Below are 15,165 nucleotides of genomic sequence, written 5' to 3' on the forward strand. Positions count from 1 at the left end.
GGACACCTCATTTCACTCCACTAACTTTTCCTGGTACTGAATAATGATCAAAGAAAATGAGAGCAAAGGAGGTTTCTGAGTGAGGAGAAACTCAGAAAATCAGCTAAGGGAACTCCACATCCATGACTCAAGACTGTGGTATCTCTGCTGAGGGCAGCAGATCCCCAGGAATTATATCCCTCATCCTCTTGTGGAGCCTACAGATAGACATCAACGTTTTATTAGCTTACAAAACCTTTACTGCAATCAAATCATGGCAGTTAATGTTATTATGGGAAAACTGTACAACCTTCTTGAAGCATCTATTTAAGAAGAGGTTCAGGTCAGTTCATATATGCTGGCAGTCAGCAGCAATAAAGAAGTTTAACAGTTTAAAAAACCCAACAAGAATATTGTAGGAATGTTGCTGGCATCAGATTTAGCTGTGAGTTAGTGATTAGTTGCTGAATTTCTCCAACCTCTGGCTGGAAAGGCAATAAAGCAAACTCCCTTTTTATTGGTATGGTAAAAATTAAATGGGACATTGTGCATACGGATCATATGCATTAGTTTTCCTAGATTTAAAATCCCTTTTCTGGCTAGTTCTAGCAGAAGGAAATGTACCAAGAAGCAGCAGTTTGTGTTGAGGCCACATTTAGTGTCTCAGTCACTAAAGATGCTGTTACTGAGGTTGTCTCTGACTTTATAGCCAGGAATACTAGGAAGTGCAGCAGTCCTTCCTGCAGCTTCCCTTCCCTCTAGTGGAAAACTAACCCCCTGCACTTAAAATTACCCCAGCCATCCCCAAACCTTCTCTTTTGCTGCAGGAACTGCAGCTTTCTAGCAAGTTGTGCACAGTAGTTGACCTGCTGATTTAGTTTTGAGGGGTTTTCAAGTAGGTGGTACAACAATAAAATTTCACAAGAAAACTATGAAGTATCTAAAATGTGTAGTATGATGTTATTTTCTATCTCAAATATTGCCAGCACATAGCTTAAGGAAGAAATGTTTTTGCCAACCATCATAGAAGAAAAAAATTAAAATGAAAATAAAGTTAATCTAAACAAGCCAGCATATTTCTAGCAAGAAAGCAAGAAATCACAGTTCATCTCTGCTTCTAAAGCCAAGCTGGTTGTATCAAAGAGGGGTGGTATCTTTTTCCAGCTCTCAACAGATGTGTCTTAACTTATAAATGAACAAAAAAAATACCACACATGGAAAGTTTTCCACAGATTAGAAAAATACATAAAGAGACAGACAGATAGGTATGGATGCACTTGCCTGTGTATGTTTGCATTGAAAGGGAGGAGGGATGCAGAGTGTGTAAACTTTTTCTTATTTAGCTTTCTGTTCCCAAAGCAGCTATTTTCACAATCTGTCATTCACTTCTTCATTAATGTCCCATATATAAAACATTTTGACTCTGTTTTATAGGAATACAAAGATCTCAGAAAGCTGTACTTTTTAATGTTCATCACTTTAGTGCTGCAAAGCTACACAAACAACCTTCTCTCTCCTGATCCTTTGGTAAACATCCCTGAGGACAGGTAGAGTTATTTGGGAAATGCTTGGCTTCATCTGGGTAATGGATTATTATATTTAGTGCTATAAATGTACATTGCTTCAAGCTTCATGGGCACAGCCTTGATTTGTTGTTCACTGCATGGATGCCCGTGTGAATTAAAACAATGTTTGTGAAGCAGCTGAACAGTTTAGACCTTGGAGACTGAAATTCCGGGGGGGGAGGGAACAGGAGGAGGAGGAGGAGGAGGAGAAGGAGGAAGAGGAGGAGGAGGAGGAGGAGGAGGAGGAGGAGGAGGAGGAGAAAAGATTTAATGCCAAGAATAAAGGGAAGATGTTGCACATATCAATAAATCTGGGAGGAAATGCTGTAGGTTGAATATGATCTTCTGCAGACAATATTCAGCAGCAGAAAGCCTCAAAGTCACCCTTGTGAGAAGCTGACACTCAGAGATGACTGGATGATGTGGAGTTCTTGTAGTCAATATGAGTAACAACATTAGATTAAAGCCTAAAAAAATAAATGTCATCATATTTGTGTAAAATAGTCACCACACATCTGTCTACATGTATTGAATTAGAGTTATTTCATTATTAAATGAATAAAACATCTCAAAACATCATCAAATGCCTTGATTTTCAAACTGCTGTTATTATAAATCACAGCTATAAAAAAACAGAGACCAGGTTTGGTGACGACTGATGTAAAGATTTCTTGGGCATACATTGTGTTTCTTCGAGCTGCCTGTAAAACTCTACCACCAATTCTGTCACCCCCTTGTGAGGAACCTTTAGGGCTCTTCACAGGAAAAAGAACGTCATGGCCTGTGCTCCCACCCTCCAGGCACGATCTCAAGACAGGGACAACGAAACAGTTTAATTCAGGAGATTTAAAACACAGTGAGACTCATCTCTGTTCATCAGCCTTTTTCACTGTTTTTGATAAATACTCATTTTTAAGTTGCAACAATATGTCAAATTCTCAAAAAGCAAAGCAAGTTTTGTGGTACAAGATGTTTTATTTTACACACCTCTTCAGGTGTCTCACTCAAAAGAGAAGGATCATGTATCCTGTTGACATCCTGTTGATATTCTGACCTCCTTTACATTCATATTCTGGCAGTTGAACTCTTTCAGACTTGATTTTCTTTCGAAAAAGGAAATTGGTTTTGTGCAATCATGAACATGGCAGGGCTTTATATTTTTGTTTTCCATACTTCTTAAATAGATTCAGATATTTTTGATGCTTTCTGAACTGTAATAGTTCCAAAAAACAGATTCCAAAACCAGTTGGATTTGGCCCAACTTCTGAAGCAGAAAGCAGTTGCTTGTCTTCCAGTTAATTCAACTTCAAAAGAAACTGAGAAAACAGATGGTGAAGTGGGAATTCTGACATACGGAGCAGACAAAACTGCCACCACAAATGGTAAATTCTGCTTGGAACTATGGCCTTGATTTGAAAAGGTAGATTTAATCTTTGCTCTGTGTCAAGGACTAGCTTGAATAAGCCTAAAATAAAATAAAATAAAATAAAATATTTTGAGGAACTTTGAGAGATCATGCAGAGAAATTCAAATATTGTTTCCTAGTAAAATAAGTTCTGTAGTGATTATCATGCTGCCATTTAAAACAAAGCTAGGAATGAACAAATAATATCTTGCTAGCACTGAATGCCCATCCTACCTGTACTTAACTAGGTACTGTGTCAATAACATATCCTAAATATGAAAGACTGCATACATAAGAAATAATGCATTACTTTTGCTTATTTATTTGAACAAACTGATCCAATTACTATTCTAATGAGTACTCACAGAAGAAGTGATGTACCAACCTCCAGGTCTCTTACACAACGTACAGAAATGTCTGGATATTTAGTAAAGTTATATACGTACCAGAAGTATTGTATACTACACCTGTCTTCAAATGTCATTTAATTACAGAATATCTCTCTACAGTCACAGACACCAGGAGTAATCACTCAACGCTTTGCCTCACAATGTATCAGTCTTAATTGCAGTGAGATTAGAGCAAATCAACACTGTGTGAATGGCAAGAATTTGCACATGAATAGTTGAATATGTTCCACACAATAATGGACAAAATTTGCCTTTATTGGGAAGAAAGCAGAGATGGAGAAGTGCAGTATTTGGTTTTTACCCAGCTATAAACAGGATATTGAGAAGCTGTAACAACTTCCCTCTTTTACAGGACACAAGTGCTGGGACAGCCAACAGTGCACACCCATGAAGGGATCTTAAGGACATTCCTTTCTGTCTTAACACAGAATGGGCAGCAAAATGCTGGCATTTTCCCATTCATCTGAAATGTGTTCCTCTCCTTTTTCTCCTTGAACACACTGTCTGTGGTTTGCAGACCTCACTGTTTGGTCTATCAAGCCTCTCTCAGCCCATCACTAATGGCACAACTACCAAAATAGAGATGTCAGCATCACTACCCCAGGAATTAACCCAGCCCTACTTTGATGGTGCACAGGAACATAGAATGGTTTGGGTTGGAAGGGACATTTGAAGGCCATCTAGTCCAACACCCTGAAGTGAGCAGGGACATCTTCAACTAGACCAGGTTGCTCAGAGCCTGAGCTGGAATGTCTCCAGGAATGCCAGGGTTTCACCACCCACAGCATAAAAAAAGGTTTTTATATCTAATTTGAATCTACCCTCTTTTAGGTAAAAGCATTATCACTTGGTCCTGTCACAACAGGCCCCAATAAAAAACTCTGTCCCCATCTTTCTCACAAGCCCCCTTTAAGAACTGAAAAGCCGCAATCGGGTCTCCCCAGATCCTTCTCTTCTCCAGGTGAACACCTCCAGCCCTCCCAGCCTGGCTCCAGAGCAGAGGGGCTCCATCCCTCAGAGCATTTTTGTGCCTGCTCCGGACCTGCTCCAGCAGGTCCATGTCCTCGCTGTGCTGAGGACCCCAGAGCGGGATGAGCTCCAGGGGGGTCTCACCAGGGAGGAACAGCGGGGCAGGATCACCACCCTCAGGGTGCTGGACACACTCCTTTGGACTCAGTCCAGGGTAAGGTTGGCTTTCTGGGCACTGAGAGCATATGGCCACGGCACGTCCAGCCTCTCATCCACCAGCACCCCTGAGTCCTTCTCACCAGGAAGATCCACCTTCTCACCACTTGATCCCTTCATCCCCCAGCCTGCAGGCTCAGCCCTGGGTGGGACTGTGTGGTAGTCCTCGGACAGAGCTGCCTGCTGGGATGTGCTCCCTCCCCAGGAAGGCAGATCCTCACCCTGAGCTCCATCCCCACACAACCACCCCCCGGCCATGAGGTCACAGCAGGGCCCTGTGGTTCCACACCAGCCAGGACAACATAACTCAGGCCCTGACCTTGACTGCGGTTGCAGCAGCGGTGTCAGGACAGGGGTGTCAGGACAGCGGTGCCAGGACAGGGGTGTCAGGACAGTGGCAGCAGCAGTAGCTGCCGGACGGTGGGAGGGCGAGGGGCCATGGCCCTTGCTCTCCGCCTCTTCCTCCTCCTCCTCCTGGCAGTGGCCCTGCACGCCAGGGCTGCCCAGGCTGCTCCGGTGCCAGCGCGGGGAGCAGGTGAGCCGGCGGCCTGGGGCACCTTTCCCGGCCAGCGGGCTCTTCTCCCCGGGAAGGGTCTGGGATGGTTTTCCCCAGGGCTTTAGCCAGGGTTTCCTGGGTGCGGAGAGAGCCCCAAAGGGTCTTTGGCTGCTCCAGCCGCTCCCCCAGGGATGTTGCACAGGGCCTGGAACGAGTGTGCAGAGCGGCCAGGAGCCAGCCCAGAGCTGCCCAGGCCCCTCTGCAGCTCTGGCCATGTCCATTGACATCTGGATCCCACGGGGCTCCCCGAGCCCCTGCAGTGCCACAGTTCTCTGAGGCAGGAGGGGATCCCAGCATGCCATGGAAACGGTTCCCATCTCTGTTGGCTTCTAGATGAGGGTGCTGAGGAAGATTCCCCCGCAGCTTGGACGGATTATGGTTTGGATATCTTGGGACCTACTGGAGGTAAGTTCTCAACAACTCTTTCCTTGAAAGAATAATCCCTTTCAATGTGGCAAGAGCTCATTCATGTGCCATTTTCCTTAAGACCCTCTCAAGGTTGCTGGATTGTGGCAATCATGGCCGACTCTTTGCTCAGGCCCAAGAGGGATCCCACAGGATCCCTGTCAGGGGGAGCTTTTAATCTTCTTTCCCTGGAGATGCCAGTTGCTCCCTCCGTGTGGACACGGAGAAGGGCAGAGAGGGAAGGGGCCGGGCTCAGGGCTGTGCCCGGGGGGCTGTGCCTGGCGCGGCTCCTTTGCCGGCCCCTCGGAGCCGGAGGTGCTCCCGCTGCGGCTGCCAAGCCATGGCCCTCGCTGGGGCTGAGTTTGGAGCTGGGGCAGCTCCAGGGAGTCCCTGGTGCCCTGACAGCTCTGCGTGGGGCTCCTTTGGTGCCAGCGAGGGGCCACTGCTGGCCTGTGGGAGCTCTGCCCCTGCTCCTGAGGGGAGGGCAGAGATGAGGGCCCTGCAGGGATCCCGTTGCCCAGTTACACTCCCTGCCCCTCCGGCCTGAGGGAGAGTCTGGAACTGGGTCACGGGAGCTCTTCTGTCCTGCCCTTTTTGCGGCCAAGCCTGGGGGTGACGGTGATCAGGAACCCGGAGTGGGGCCCAGGACTGAGCCTCCGGAAGGTCGTGTGGGTACGTTGTGGCTTTTCCCCCTGGGAGAGCTGCCAGCTCAGAGCCCAAAGCTGGGCCAGCCGGGCGCCTCTGCAGGGGCCAGGACAGAGACCTGCCCGTGTGTGCCCTGTCCCTGCGGGATCCCCTCACCCCCACTGTACCTCAGGGCTGCCCGTGCAGAGCCCCAGGGATGACACAAGTGTCTCTGGCTGTTGAGTTACAGGGGTGTCCGCAGGGAGGACTTTTCCAGCTCCTGTGCTGGTTGCTCCGCACTGGTCCAGCTCATATGGCATGAGTGAGTAGTCTGTCTCTGCTGACCTCACAGGCTGAGCTCCAGTTTTCTCTAATCCGTTCATGTCAAATGGAACTGCTTCCCATTCAGGTCCTCCAACAGGCAAGAACCAACCTCCAGGAGAAAAGAAATCCCAGGAGGCAATGGAACTTCTGGACAAGATGCTGAGTGAACTGGAGAAACAGCGAGGTGGGTCCTTTCCCTCAGCCTGAGCCGTGAGACCCATCAGCCGGGGGCTTTAGATCCAAGTGTGGACAGGCAGTGGCTGCACAGCGGGAAGGGATCCATCGCAGCCTCGCTGCCCCGCTGCTGCTTTCCCACCTTGCGGGGCTGTTTCCCCGCCTGGTCTGGCCGCAGTTTCTCCCCAGCCTCTGCAGGAAGGCCTTGAGCCTGAGCCCCAAATGCACCATCGGCCCTGCAGACCAGGAGATCCCCTGCAATTGCCTGGTCTGGTCTCCCGGCAGCTCCGGTGTGGCGGCTGTTTGGAGGAGGGAGTGCCCTGACCCAGCCCCAAAAGCCTGGCTGTTTCCCTGGACCTTTCCCATGTCTTTTATAAGCATTGCCTCCTTAAGATGCCACTTCCCTTATGGAGAACAGCTCCACCTGATCCAGATGTCCCTCTTGCTTTCTCCAGAGATGGACCGAGAGGCTGTGCTAAAAGCAGTGGTTCCAAAAGAAATAAACGACTCTTTGCCAGAGTCTCCTGAAGGAAGGAAGGCGATGCCAGGCACTAGCAAGCCGGGTAAGCTGAAAGCATGACAGGTTGGAGGCATCTGGAGCATGTTCTGCAGCCCCTGGGAAACGGGACTCTGGCCCCAAGGTCCCTCCCGCTGCAGCTGCTCCCAGAGCTGGCCCTGAGTCTTGAGAGGCCCAAGGCACCAGAGCAGCCCAGAGCGGGATCCCTCCCGCGAGCCGAGGGCCGGAGCGCTCCCTGGCTCCCACCCTGGGCAGAGGCTCACGTGTCTCCTGAGAGGGCCTGACTCCGTCCCCTTGGGCTGTGGGAGCTGTCCCAGGGCAGGGAAGGATGAGGCTGGCACTGCCTGCTGCAGGGATGGGTTGTGTGCGTGTCCCTCAAAGGAGCGACTGCTCAAGCAGCTCCGCTCCCCCCGGGCTCTCCTCCCGGCCTTCTGGGTTTGCTTTGGTGGGACAGCCTGTCCCCAGGGCTGGGAGCCTCCAGGCACCTGCACTGAGGGAAACAGAGAATGTCCTGGCTGTGTCCAACGTGCTGTCGGCTTAGCAGGGGTGCCCAGGACGGGCTAACGCTCCAAATTGCTCCCGCAGATGTGGTCGGCAAGGCAGGAACAAAGGACCAAAATCCCCAGAGCGTCAGGAGAGTTCTGTGCCCCCAGGACGTGCGCAAGCACTGCATGGTGGGCACAGTGGTGGTACTGTTCACTGTGCCTCTGGCCATGATCTTGTGCTATGTTGGGATCCGGTGGTGGATTGACAGCAAAGGGTAAGTTGATTTTCCCCCTCACAGCCTCCTATAGTATCTCCTCGTATCCACGGAACATTCCCAGCCTGGCTGCTGTGGAGCGGCCAGTTAGTCCTTGGTCAAAGAACTCTGCTGAGGGTTCTGCTGCTGTCCAGTGCTGTCCTGGCCTCTCAGCTGCTGGGCCTCTCCTGGGGAGCCCGCTGGGACTGGAGCCAGTGCTGGCTCCAAGTGAGCCTGCGTGGCCAAGAGCAGCCCCAGCAGGACGGGCAGAGGCAAAGCAAGGTGGGGAGGAGAAGGAGCGGGGACGAGATTGCCCTTGGAAGGCAGACGTGCCCTGGCGCCCGCTCCTGCCCAGGGCCCCTGCCCAGAGCCATCCCCCTGCTCGCTGGGGCCTTGAGGGGCAGGTGTCCACCGGGGCCAAGGTGTGCCAGCAGCTCCCCCGTGCTGCTGAGCCTTGCCAGCTCTGGGCCCTGCTGGGCAGCAGAGTCCCTGTGTGCCCCCTGCAGCTGGGCCTCAGCCACCTCCTCTCTCCACAGGCACCCAAAACACCAGCCAGGACTGCGCCGCTCCCCTTCACCTCCAGAGAGCCCCAGGAACGTCCATTTGGACACGTCTCGGAGAGGGGCTCAACACCAGCAGCCCCACAGAAAACTGGAGCCCCAGCCCTCCGTACCTCCCCCACGCCCTCCCCCAGTTCCCCAGCCACGGAGGCAGGACCTGCCTGACATCCCCCTGCCTCCTCCTCCTCCTCCTCCTCCACCTCCCCCGAGCCTGCTGACCTAGTCCTCCAGCCAGGACTGAAAGGGACTTGGGCCCACCAACAGCTTTGGGCATCTGTTCTTCTGTACAAATAGTATGTGTTACCCATAAGCCAGGTTCAGTTTCCATATTGAAGACCTTCAACAGGAAGGGCTGAAGACTCCTCCCTTGCCCTGGATTCCTTTGCTACTTTCATTTTTGTACAGCTGGGTGCTGGCTGAGTCTCCTCAAAGAACTTTATTTGCAATAGTTGAAGAACAGGAGGAAAAGAACAGCAGTCTCCCTTCTGTCTGCAAAAAAACAGCTCAGCAGAAATTAAAATGCCAATGGAATAAAAATATGACTGTCATGAAACACTTTGCTGATGGATAAAAGCTTCAACATTCCAAGGTGTATTCCATGAACAAGAGAACACATGGATCCCTGTGTGCCATGCCCACATCCACCGCTGCCTTCAGGCATGGGGTTGGTAAATCTCCTTCAGACAAACACAATGAGAGCTCCTGAATTTTGCACAGGAATCTGAAAAGCACATAAAAGCTGAGGAGGATCCAAATCTTGAAACGATTCAGCTTGGTGCTCCTTTCACACCTACACCAGCTCAGGACCCAAATCCCAACAGCCAGTCTTCCACTTCAGCCCTCAGATCACAGGAGCTGTAGATATACCTGTTGGACACCTACCAGGCTGGGCTGCATCCAAACTGCAACACTTCTGTTTTAAACACAGCTGTGAGGAAATAAAAGGCTGTGGGCAGTGTGTCACACCTTCCTGCACGCTCACCCTGCAGGCAGGAGACCTGTGTCTATGTCTTCCCCAAGGCCTTGCTGGACCTGCATCTTCTGACCCCAGGAGCGAGACTGGGCAAACCACCAGGGCTGGACATGAGGTAGAGCACAGGGACATCTTCTGCTCTTTCTGTTGAACCTCCACCACTGTGAAAGGAGTGTGAGACTTCCTGAGCTAAAGAGGAAAAAAGAGTCTTAAAATCTGCCATGGTTTATTAAAAGTGCATGAAGAGTCTCAGCAAGCAGTGAACAGGACACACAGTCCCCGCTCGATGGCAGAACTGAAACCATCAGCTCCTCACTCACAGCTCCTCTCAGGCAAAGGCTCGGGGCTGTCAATCCTCAGCAGTGCCCCAAAACCTCAGAATAACAAGGAGTAGGGGACACCCCCACTCTTGGTGTCACCTTACCCCGCACAGCGCCCTGCCCAGCATGGCATTTGGGGGGACTGTGCACTAAGGTGTCCAACTTGCCAAGGAAACTGATTCTGATTATCCAGGGATTTCAGGTTTTAGATGTCATGGGAACTAACACAAAATGCATCTCAAAACCAAGACTGAAGCCTTCACCACCTTCCTTGCATCTGCTCTTTACAGTCACTGCACCTCCATTCCTTCACCTGTACACACAAACTTACTAATCTCTGGTATTTAGGAATATCCAGGAGAAAAAGCGTTCTAAAAAGGAAAAACCTGTATCATGCGTGTTTATCCTGAGAACCTATAGTCTAATTTACAGCAGCAATTAAGGTGGCATCAATGTTGCAGAAAGAAAACACTTTTCTGAAGTAATGTAGATACACACTCTTAAGAGGAGTCAACACCTTGTAGCAGAGGCTCAGATCACATCTGCTCCTTACAGCCTGCACAGGAACTTCTGCCAAAATCATCAGCTAGAGAAACAGAATGCCAGGAGTAAAACTGACTGAAGCACTACAAGCCAAATTCTGGTCCCACTTATCCTATTGTGAATTTCCAATTTTCCCCCTCCATTTACTTCAAAATTTGTTCATAAAAAAGAAATATTTACCCTATGGGCACCAATAAATAAACTTGAAAGCAGTAGATTTTTCTTTTCCAATTACTGTAGGAGAGCCTTTAAACTGTTGCAGATGCTGAATGACTAAGAAATGTCAAATACAACACCTGGTTACTGAGAACTGCAGCTGTTGCCTCTGCAGACTACATAACACATCATTTCTTCCCTTTAAATAGTTTATGCCAAGACAAAGACCACAGTCTAAGGTAATATCACTCAGAATAAAAACCGAGTTGCAATTAGGTCAGGCCTTTTGTTTACCCCTCTGGTTTCCCATCATCTCCACAGCAAGAAGGGTTCCAGAGACTAGTTCTTGTCTGGTTTTAACAAAGATATTTTCCTTACTTTAGAAGCACCTGAAACTCTTTCCTGTAGCCAGTCAATATGCTCTTCATGTCCCTAAGCTATAGAACACCTTTCCAGCCTTTGGCACAGTTTCTCAGCAGTACCTCCACACTCCTGGATGCACACCTGAAATCCTGCCTGTGCAAGCACTAAATGAAGCCATGCTGGAGGCAGGAGCAGGACTCCAGGGCACACTGGGATGTTCATTTTCCCTTCTTTGTCTCACCGCACACACAGAGCACTCGCAGTACACCAGACCCAGCAAACAAAAAGACAACACCCAACATTTCTGGAGTTGTGAGTAACTTCAAGAACACGCCAGGAACATCACTGCTCACTAATGTTATTGTAACTCTGCACTGAAGGTCCTCGTGAAAGCAACCATTTCAGAGCCAACCATTTTTAAAGGTTCGATAACATCACAGTATGGCTTTGTTGGAAAGGGTTTGGAAAACAAATTTTAGGTACTTAGCACTACATTTTCACTTTTCTCCTTAACAGTAGGACAGAGTCTGGAAGGAATAAAATATATTTTTTACTGCAATAAAGTGATCTTTCTGGCAAGATGAGTATCTTCCACAGCCCCACAGTTCTGGCTGCCTCTCTGCACTGACCAACAACTTGCCACACAAATGAGACCAGATTATTGATATCCTGGAATGCCAGACAGAAATGCAAACTGTGCTGATCCTCAGTCCTATGAGACACCTATGAACCATGGAATAAAATATAAGTATGGTTAACTTAATCTCAAGTCTATAAATGTAGTTTATATCTCTTAACTAACCCCATGACTACCTAATACAATTTAAAACATTATTCCATCAACGAGTTGCCAAACAAGCTAAAGTGTGAGCATGGCACCTTTTAGCCTCTTATAATAAAAATATCCAGTTAAGTGGATATTAAAAAGCAGCATTTTAATACACTTCTAATTTCCACCTATTCCCACAGCACTGTAGAAAGAGTCATTTTGCTCAGATCCTGCTTTCCCATCAGCTCTTTCTAAAACTGGGACTCCTTCAAGACAGTTTCATGCTCAAGTGCACTTTCAGAACTGGGAACAACTTAATAAAGAAAAAGTCCTCGATTCCTTGATAAAATGCTCCTGTCTCTCTAAGCAGCTTTATAGAGTAAGTCAAGGAACGGGTAAATCTTGTCTGGGTCAGGAGTAAAATCTTTGTCTTGCTATAGCTGCGAGTAACATAAGAGACATTGCAATTACACTGTGACAGACAGGCTTTTGTGTACCTCTGATATCAGAATCATGGACAAAAAGGTAAAGTGTGGGGCAATTCACAGCTTAATTTTAAAGAAAAGCAGGCCAAGGGAAAGGAAAGTTTTCTTTTGCCAAACACAGCCCCCTTGTCACAGAGGGGCTGAATTGACAGAGTTTTCTCTGGTCCAACTGCTTTCACACTTGTCTCGTGTTTAAAAGTCTTGGGGCAGGTGGTCGTTTTTTAAGTAAACATGATGCATGACCCAATTACAGTCAGAGCTTTTCCTGAAAAATCAAACAAAATCCAAGAGTCAAAGGTTTGGGGTATTTTGCTGGTATCAAGAATCTGCCTTTTCTCAGAGACGAAACTTTGGTGAAGGTGAACTGATCTCATTCTGTCATTCTCATGTCCCTGTGGCAGTGATAACACAGAAAGCCAAAGATTTGCCGTGCCATTATGCCCTTTGCTCGTTCAAACCAGAAGCCCTCAGATGAACAAAAAGGAATTCAACAGAGCCCCAAATGTTCCCCACTATTCCCAGTGATGCCGCTCTTCCATCCAGGAACACCACCAAGACACCCAACTGGAAGCCATAGGTGCTAAGCACAATTTACACTGACAGGTTTATAGCCTGTAAAGATTCTGGCAGCTTTTAAATCAATTAGGTCCATTTGGTAAACATTTTTACAATGAAACTAGTCAGGCCAAAATAAGTTTAGATCGTTGCATTGCCTAAACTCTGGGCCCTTGATGCTTTAGCTCGTGTTTGGGGTCAGTGGTTTGATGTGAGTGGGTTTCCACAGTATCTGCTAGAAACATTCAAGGTTTATAGCTTTGTCTTTCCTGCCTCTCTCTGGTGCCACATTACCGGAACATTTTGACCCAAAGGCAATTTCTTGCATTAACAACAATACCAGACTATGAAAAACTCAAGTTCTATAGGTAAACATGGCTATGAGAGTGAATAAGGAATATATATGCATCTGATCACTCCTCAAGTTGATAAAAAATACATTACAAGTTATGCATCTCTTCAAACAGGAGGAAAATGGGACCCAGACCTCGTTCACCACTGTGCCCTGTCTGGGCTGTTAATGGGGTCTGTTTGCACCACCCCGACTGTGCCACCATATTCAGACCTTGGGCACAGCTGGTGCCGCTGTCACCTGTGGCACTCTGGTGGAGGAGCCCTGCTCGTAGCTGCACTCAACAACACAGGTCCTACTCCACAGCCAAGAAGAGATTAAAATCACTTTGGAAAGCTCGGCCATCTGAACCAGTCTAACACTTACTCATCTCTATCACAGAAGACTTAAAAAACACATACCAATATCATAAAGTCACCACATCTACAGAGATGAGGAAGCCTGAGTGAACAGAAAGATGATTGTCTTTTAAGCACGTTAGTTTTGTTAATTTAGTGGAACCACTCAGTTACTTGTCAGACTGGATTCTGCTATCCTATCGCTTTTGCTCGCGTTAAAGAGGAACCAGAGGTACATTAGTTATCAAGTTAGAAACAAACTTGGAACTCAGGCTCGGCTGGAATCCTTTTCCCGACAGACAGACGGAGCAGGGTCGCACCTGCCCGCTCCGCCTGAAGCCCTTTTCCCGACAGACAAAGCCGAACGCGGCTCCCGCAGAGGGGCGAGCCCGGAGCTCCGCGTGGGAACAGCCCGGGCCCTCTCCCGTCCCGCCCCGTCGCGGAGCTGTGCGGGGCTGTGCGGGGCTGAGCGGAGCCGGGTGGGGCTGAGCGGGGCCAGGCGGGGCCGGGTGGGGCTGAACGGGGCCGGGCGGGGCTGAACGGGGCCAGGCGGAGCTGTGCGGGGCCGGGCGGGGCTGAGCGATGCTGAGCGGGGCCGAGGGGGCCGGGCGGGGCTGAGCGGGGCCGGGCGGAGCTGTGCGGGGCCGGGCGGGGCCGAGCGGGGCTGTGCGGGGCGGGCTCGGCCGGGCTCGGGATGCTCGGGGAGCGCGATGGAGCCGGCTGAGGGCTGGGACCCCTACGGGCGGCCGGCCCGGCGCACGCAGTGGCTGGTGAGCGCCCTCGCCTACCACTACGGGCTGGACCGCGGCGTGGAGAACGAGATCGTGGTGCTGGCCACCGGGCTGGACCAGTACCTGCAGGAGATCTTCCACCACCTGGACTGCGCCGGGGCCGGCCGCATCCCCGGCGAGGATTTCCGCACGCTGTGCCAGGTGCTGGGGCTGGAGGAGGCGGCGGAGCCCGAGGAGTGCGCGGGGCTGTGGGACGGGCTGGCGGCCGGGCTCACCTTCCGGCAGTTCCACGCGCGGCTCTGCGGGCTCTTCAGCACCCGGGCGGGCGGGGCCGAGCCGCGCCTGCCGCTGGGCCGGGACAGCGAGCACATCGAGACCCAGATCCGGCTGCGCAGCCCCCGCCGCCGCCGCCGCGGGCACCCCCCGGCCGGGCGGGCGGGCCCGGAGCGGCGGCCGGCGGGGCCCTGCTCCCCGGAGTGCTACGAGGAGATCGTGGCGCTGGAGCAGGCCGAGGACCGCATCGCCAAGCTGGAGGAGGAGAACGGCAGCCTGCGGGAGCTGGTGGAGGACATGCGGGCCGCCCTGCAGAGCAGCGATGCGCGCTGCCTGGCGCTGCAGGTGAGTGCGGCCGCTCCCGCTCCCCTCGCGGAGGGGTGTCAGGCAAAACTCCGTTTGCCCATCAGGAAAAGGATCCCAGCCGAGCCTGAGCTCCAAGTGTGTTTCTGACTTCATAACTAACTTATCTCTGGTTCCTCTTTAACGCGAGCGAAACGACAGCACCGCAGAATCCAGTCTGACAAGTAACGCTTGTGAACAAGTGACTGGTTCAGTCTATTAAGAAAGATGCTGCTCTCTGAAATGCAGTGCTAATAAGCCCTGTGCCCCCAGTGTAATGGATAAAAGGAGTATGGCATAGACCGAGGTTGGTCTTTCATCCTCGGCATTAATTTTTAGCAAAGTTTGGTTATGTGGAGGTTTTAAGGACAAATGTTGCATTTTCACCAGTGTGACATTGTATATGGTTAAGGGATAAGCTGAAAAGCACCCTGCTAAAAGTGTAGGGGACTTCAGGTGTGTAATACCACTCCTCAAGTGCACATGCACGGGCAGTTATATACTGGTTATGCATCATTACAG

At 50.2% G+C, this 15,165-nt stretch overlaps 2 protein-coding genes and 1 long non-coding RNA gene across 4 annotated transcripts in view; 2 read left to right on the top strand and 1 right to left on the bottom strand.

The window, feature by feature from the left end:
- Window positions 1–2,499: 2,499 nt before the first annotated feature.
- LOC114002502 lies at window positions 2,500–4,823 on the bottom strand. Its single transcript, XR_005564788.1, has 2 exons — window positions 4,473–4,823; window positions 2,500–3,009 (listed from the first exon to the last, which is right to left on the bottom strand). It is a non-coding gene; the product is annotated as an uncharacterized LOC114002502 (long non-coding RNA).
- Window positions 4,824–4,858: 35 nt separating this feature from the next.
- Window positions 4,859–8,996, top strand: LOC120323873 (prophenin and tritrpticin precursor-like). 2 transcript variants are annotated; one of them, XM_039384578.1, is made up of 7 exons: window positions 4,859–5,079; window positions 5,434–5,505; window positions 6,380–6,451; window positions 6,539–6,637; window positions 7,083–7,190; window positions 7,730–7,904; window positions 8,420–8,996. In XM_039384578.1, exons 1-7 carry the CDS (start codon window positions 4,983–4,985, stop codon window positions 8,664–8,666), a joined length of 870 nt encoding a protein of 289 aa, XP_039240512.1. In that variant the 5' UTR covers window positions 4,859–4,982; the 3' UTR covers window positions 8,667–8,996. The 2 variants fall into 2 exon arrangements, with proteins under 2 accessions (XP_039240512.1, XP_039240513.1); XM_039384579.1 differs by lacking the exon at window positions 6,380–6,451.
- Window positions 8,997–13,966: 4,970 nt separating this feature from the next.
- The window catches only part of EFCC1 (EF-hand and coiled-coil domain containing 1), a 53,461-nt gene continuing 52,262 nt past the window's right edge, over window positions 13,967–15,165 (top strand). The window contains exon 1 of the mRNA XM_027748504.2: window positions 13,967–14,646. Coding sequence (XP_027604305.1) covers window positions 14,008–14,646 — 639 coding nt within the window. The 5' untranslated portion in view covers window positions 13,967–14,007. The remainder of the gene's footprint in view (window positions 14,647–15,165) is intronic.

Source organism: Pipra filicauda, unplaced genomic scaffold (assembly GCF_003945595.2).
Source record: "Pipra filicauda isolate LSUMZ 115617 unplaced genomic scaffold, ASM394559v2 scaffold360_size730234_pilon, whole genome shotgun sequence".
NCBI classification, from domain to species: domain Eukaryota; kingdom Metazoa; phylum Chordata; class Aves; order Passeriformes; family Pipridae; genus Pipra; species Pipra filicauda.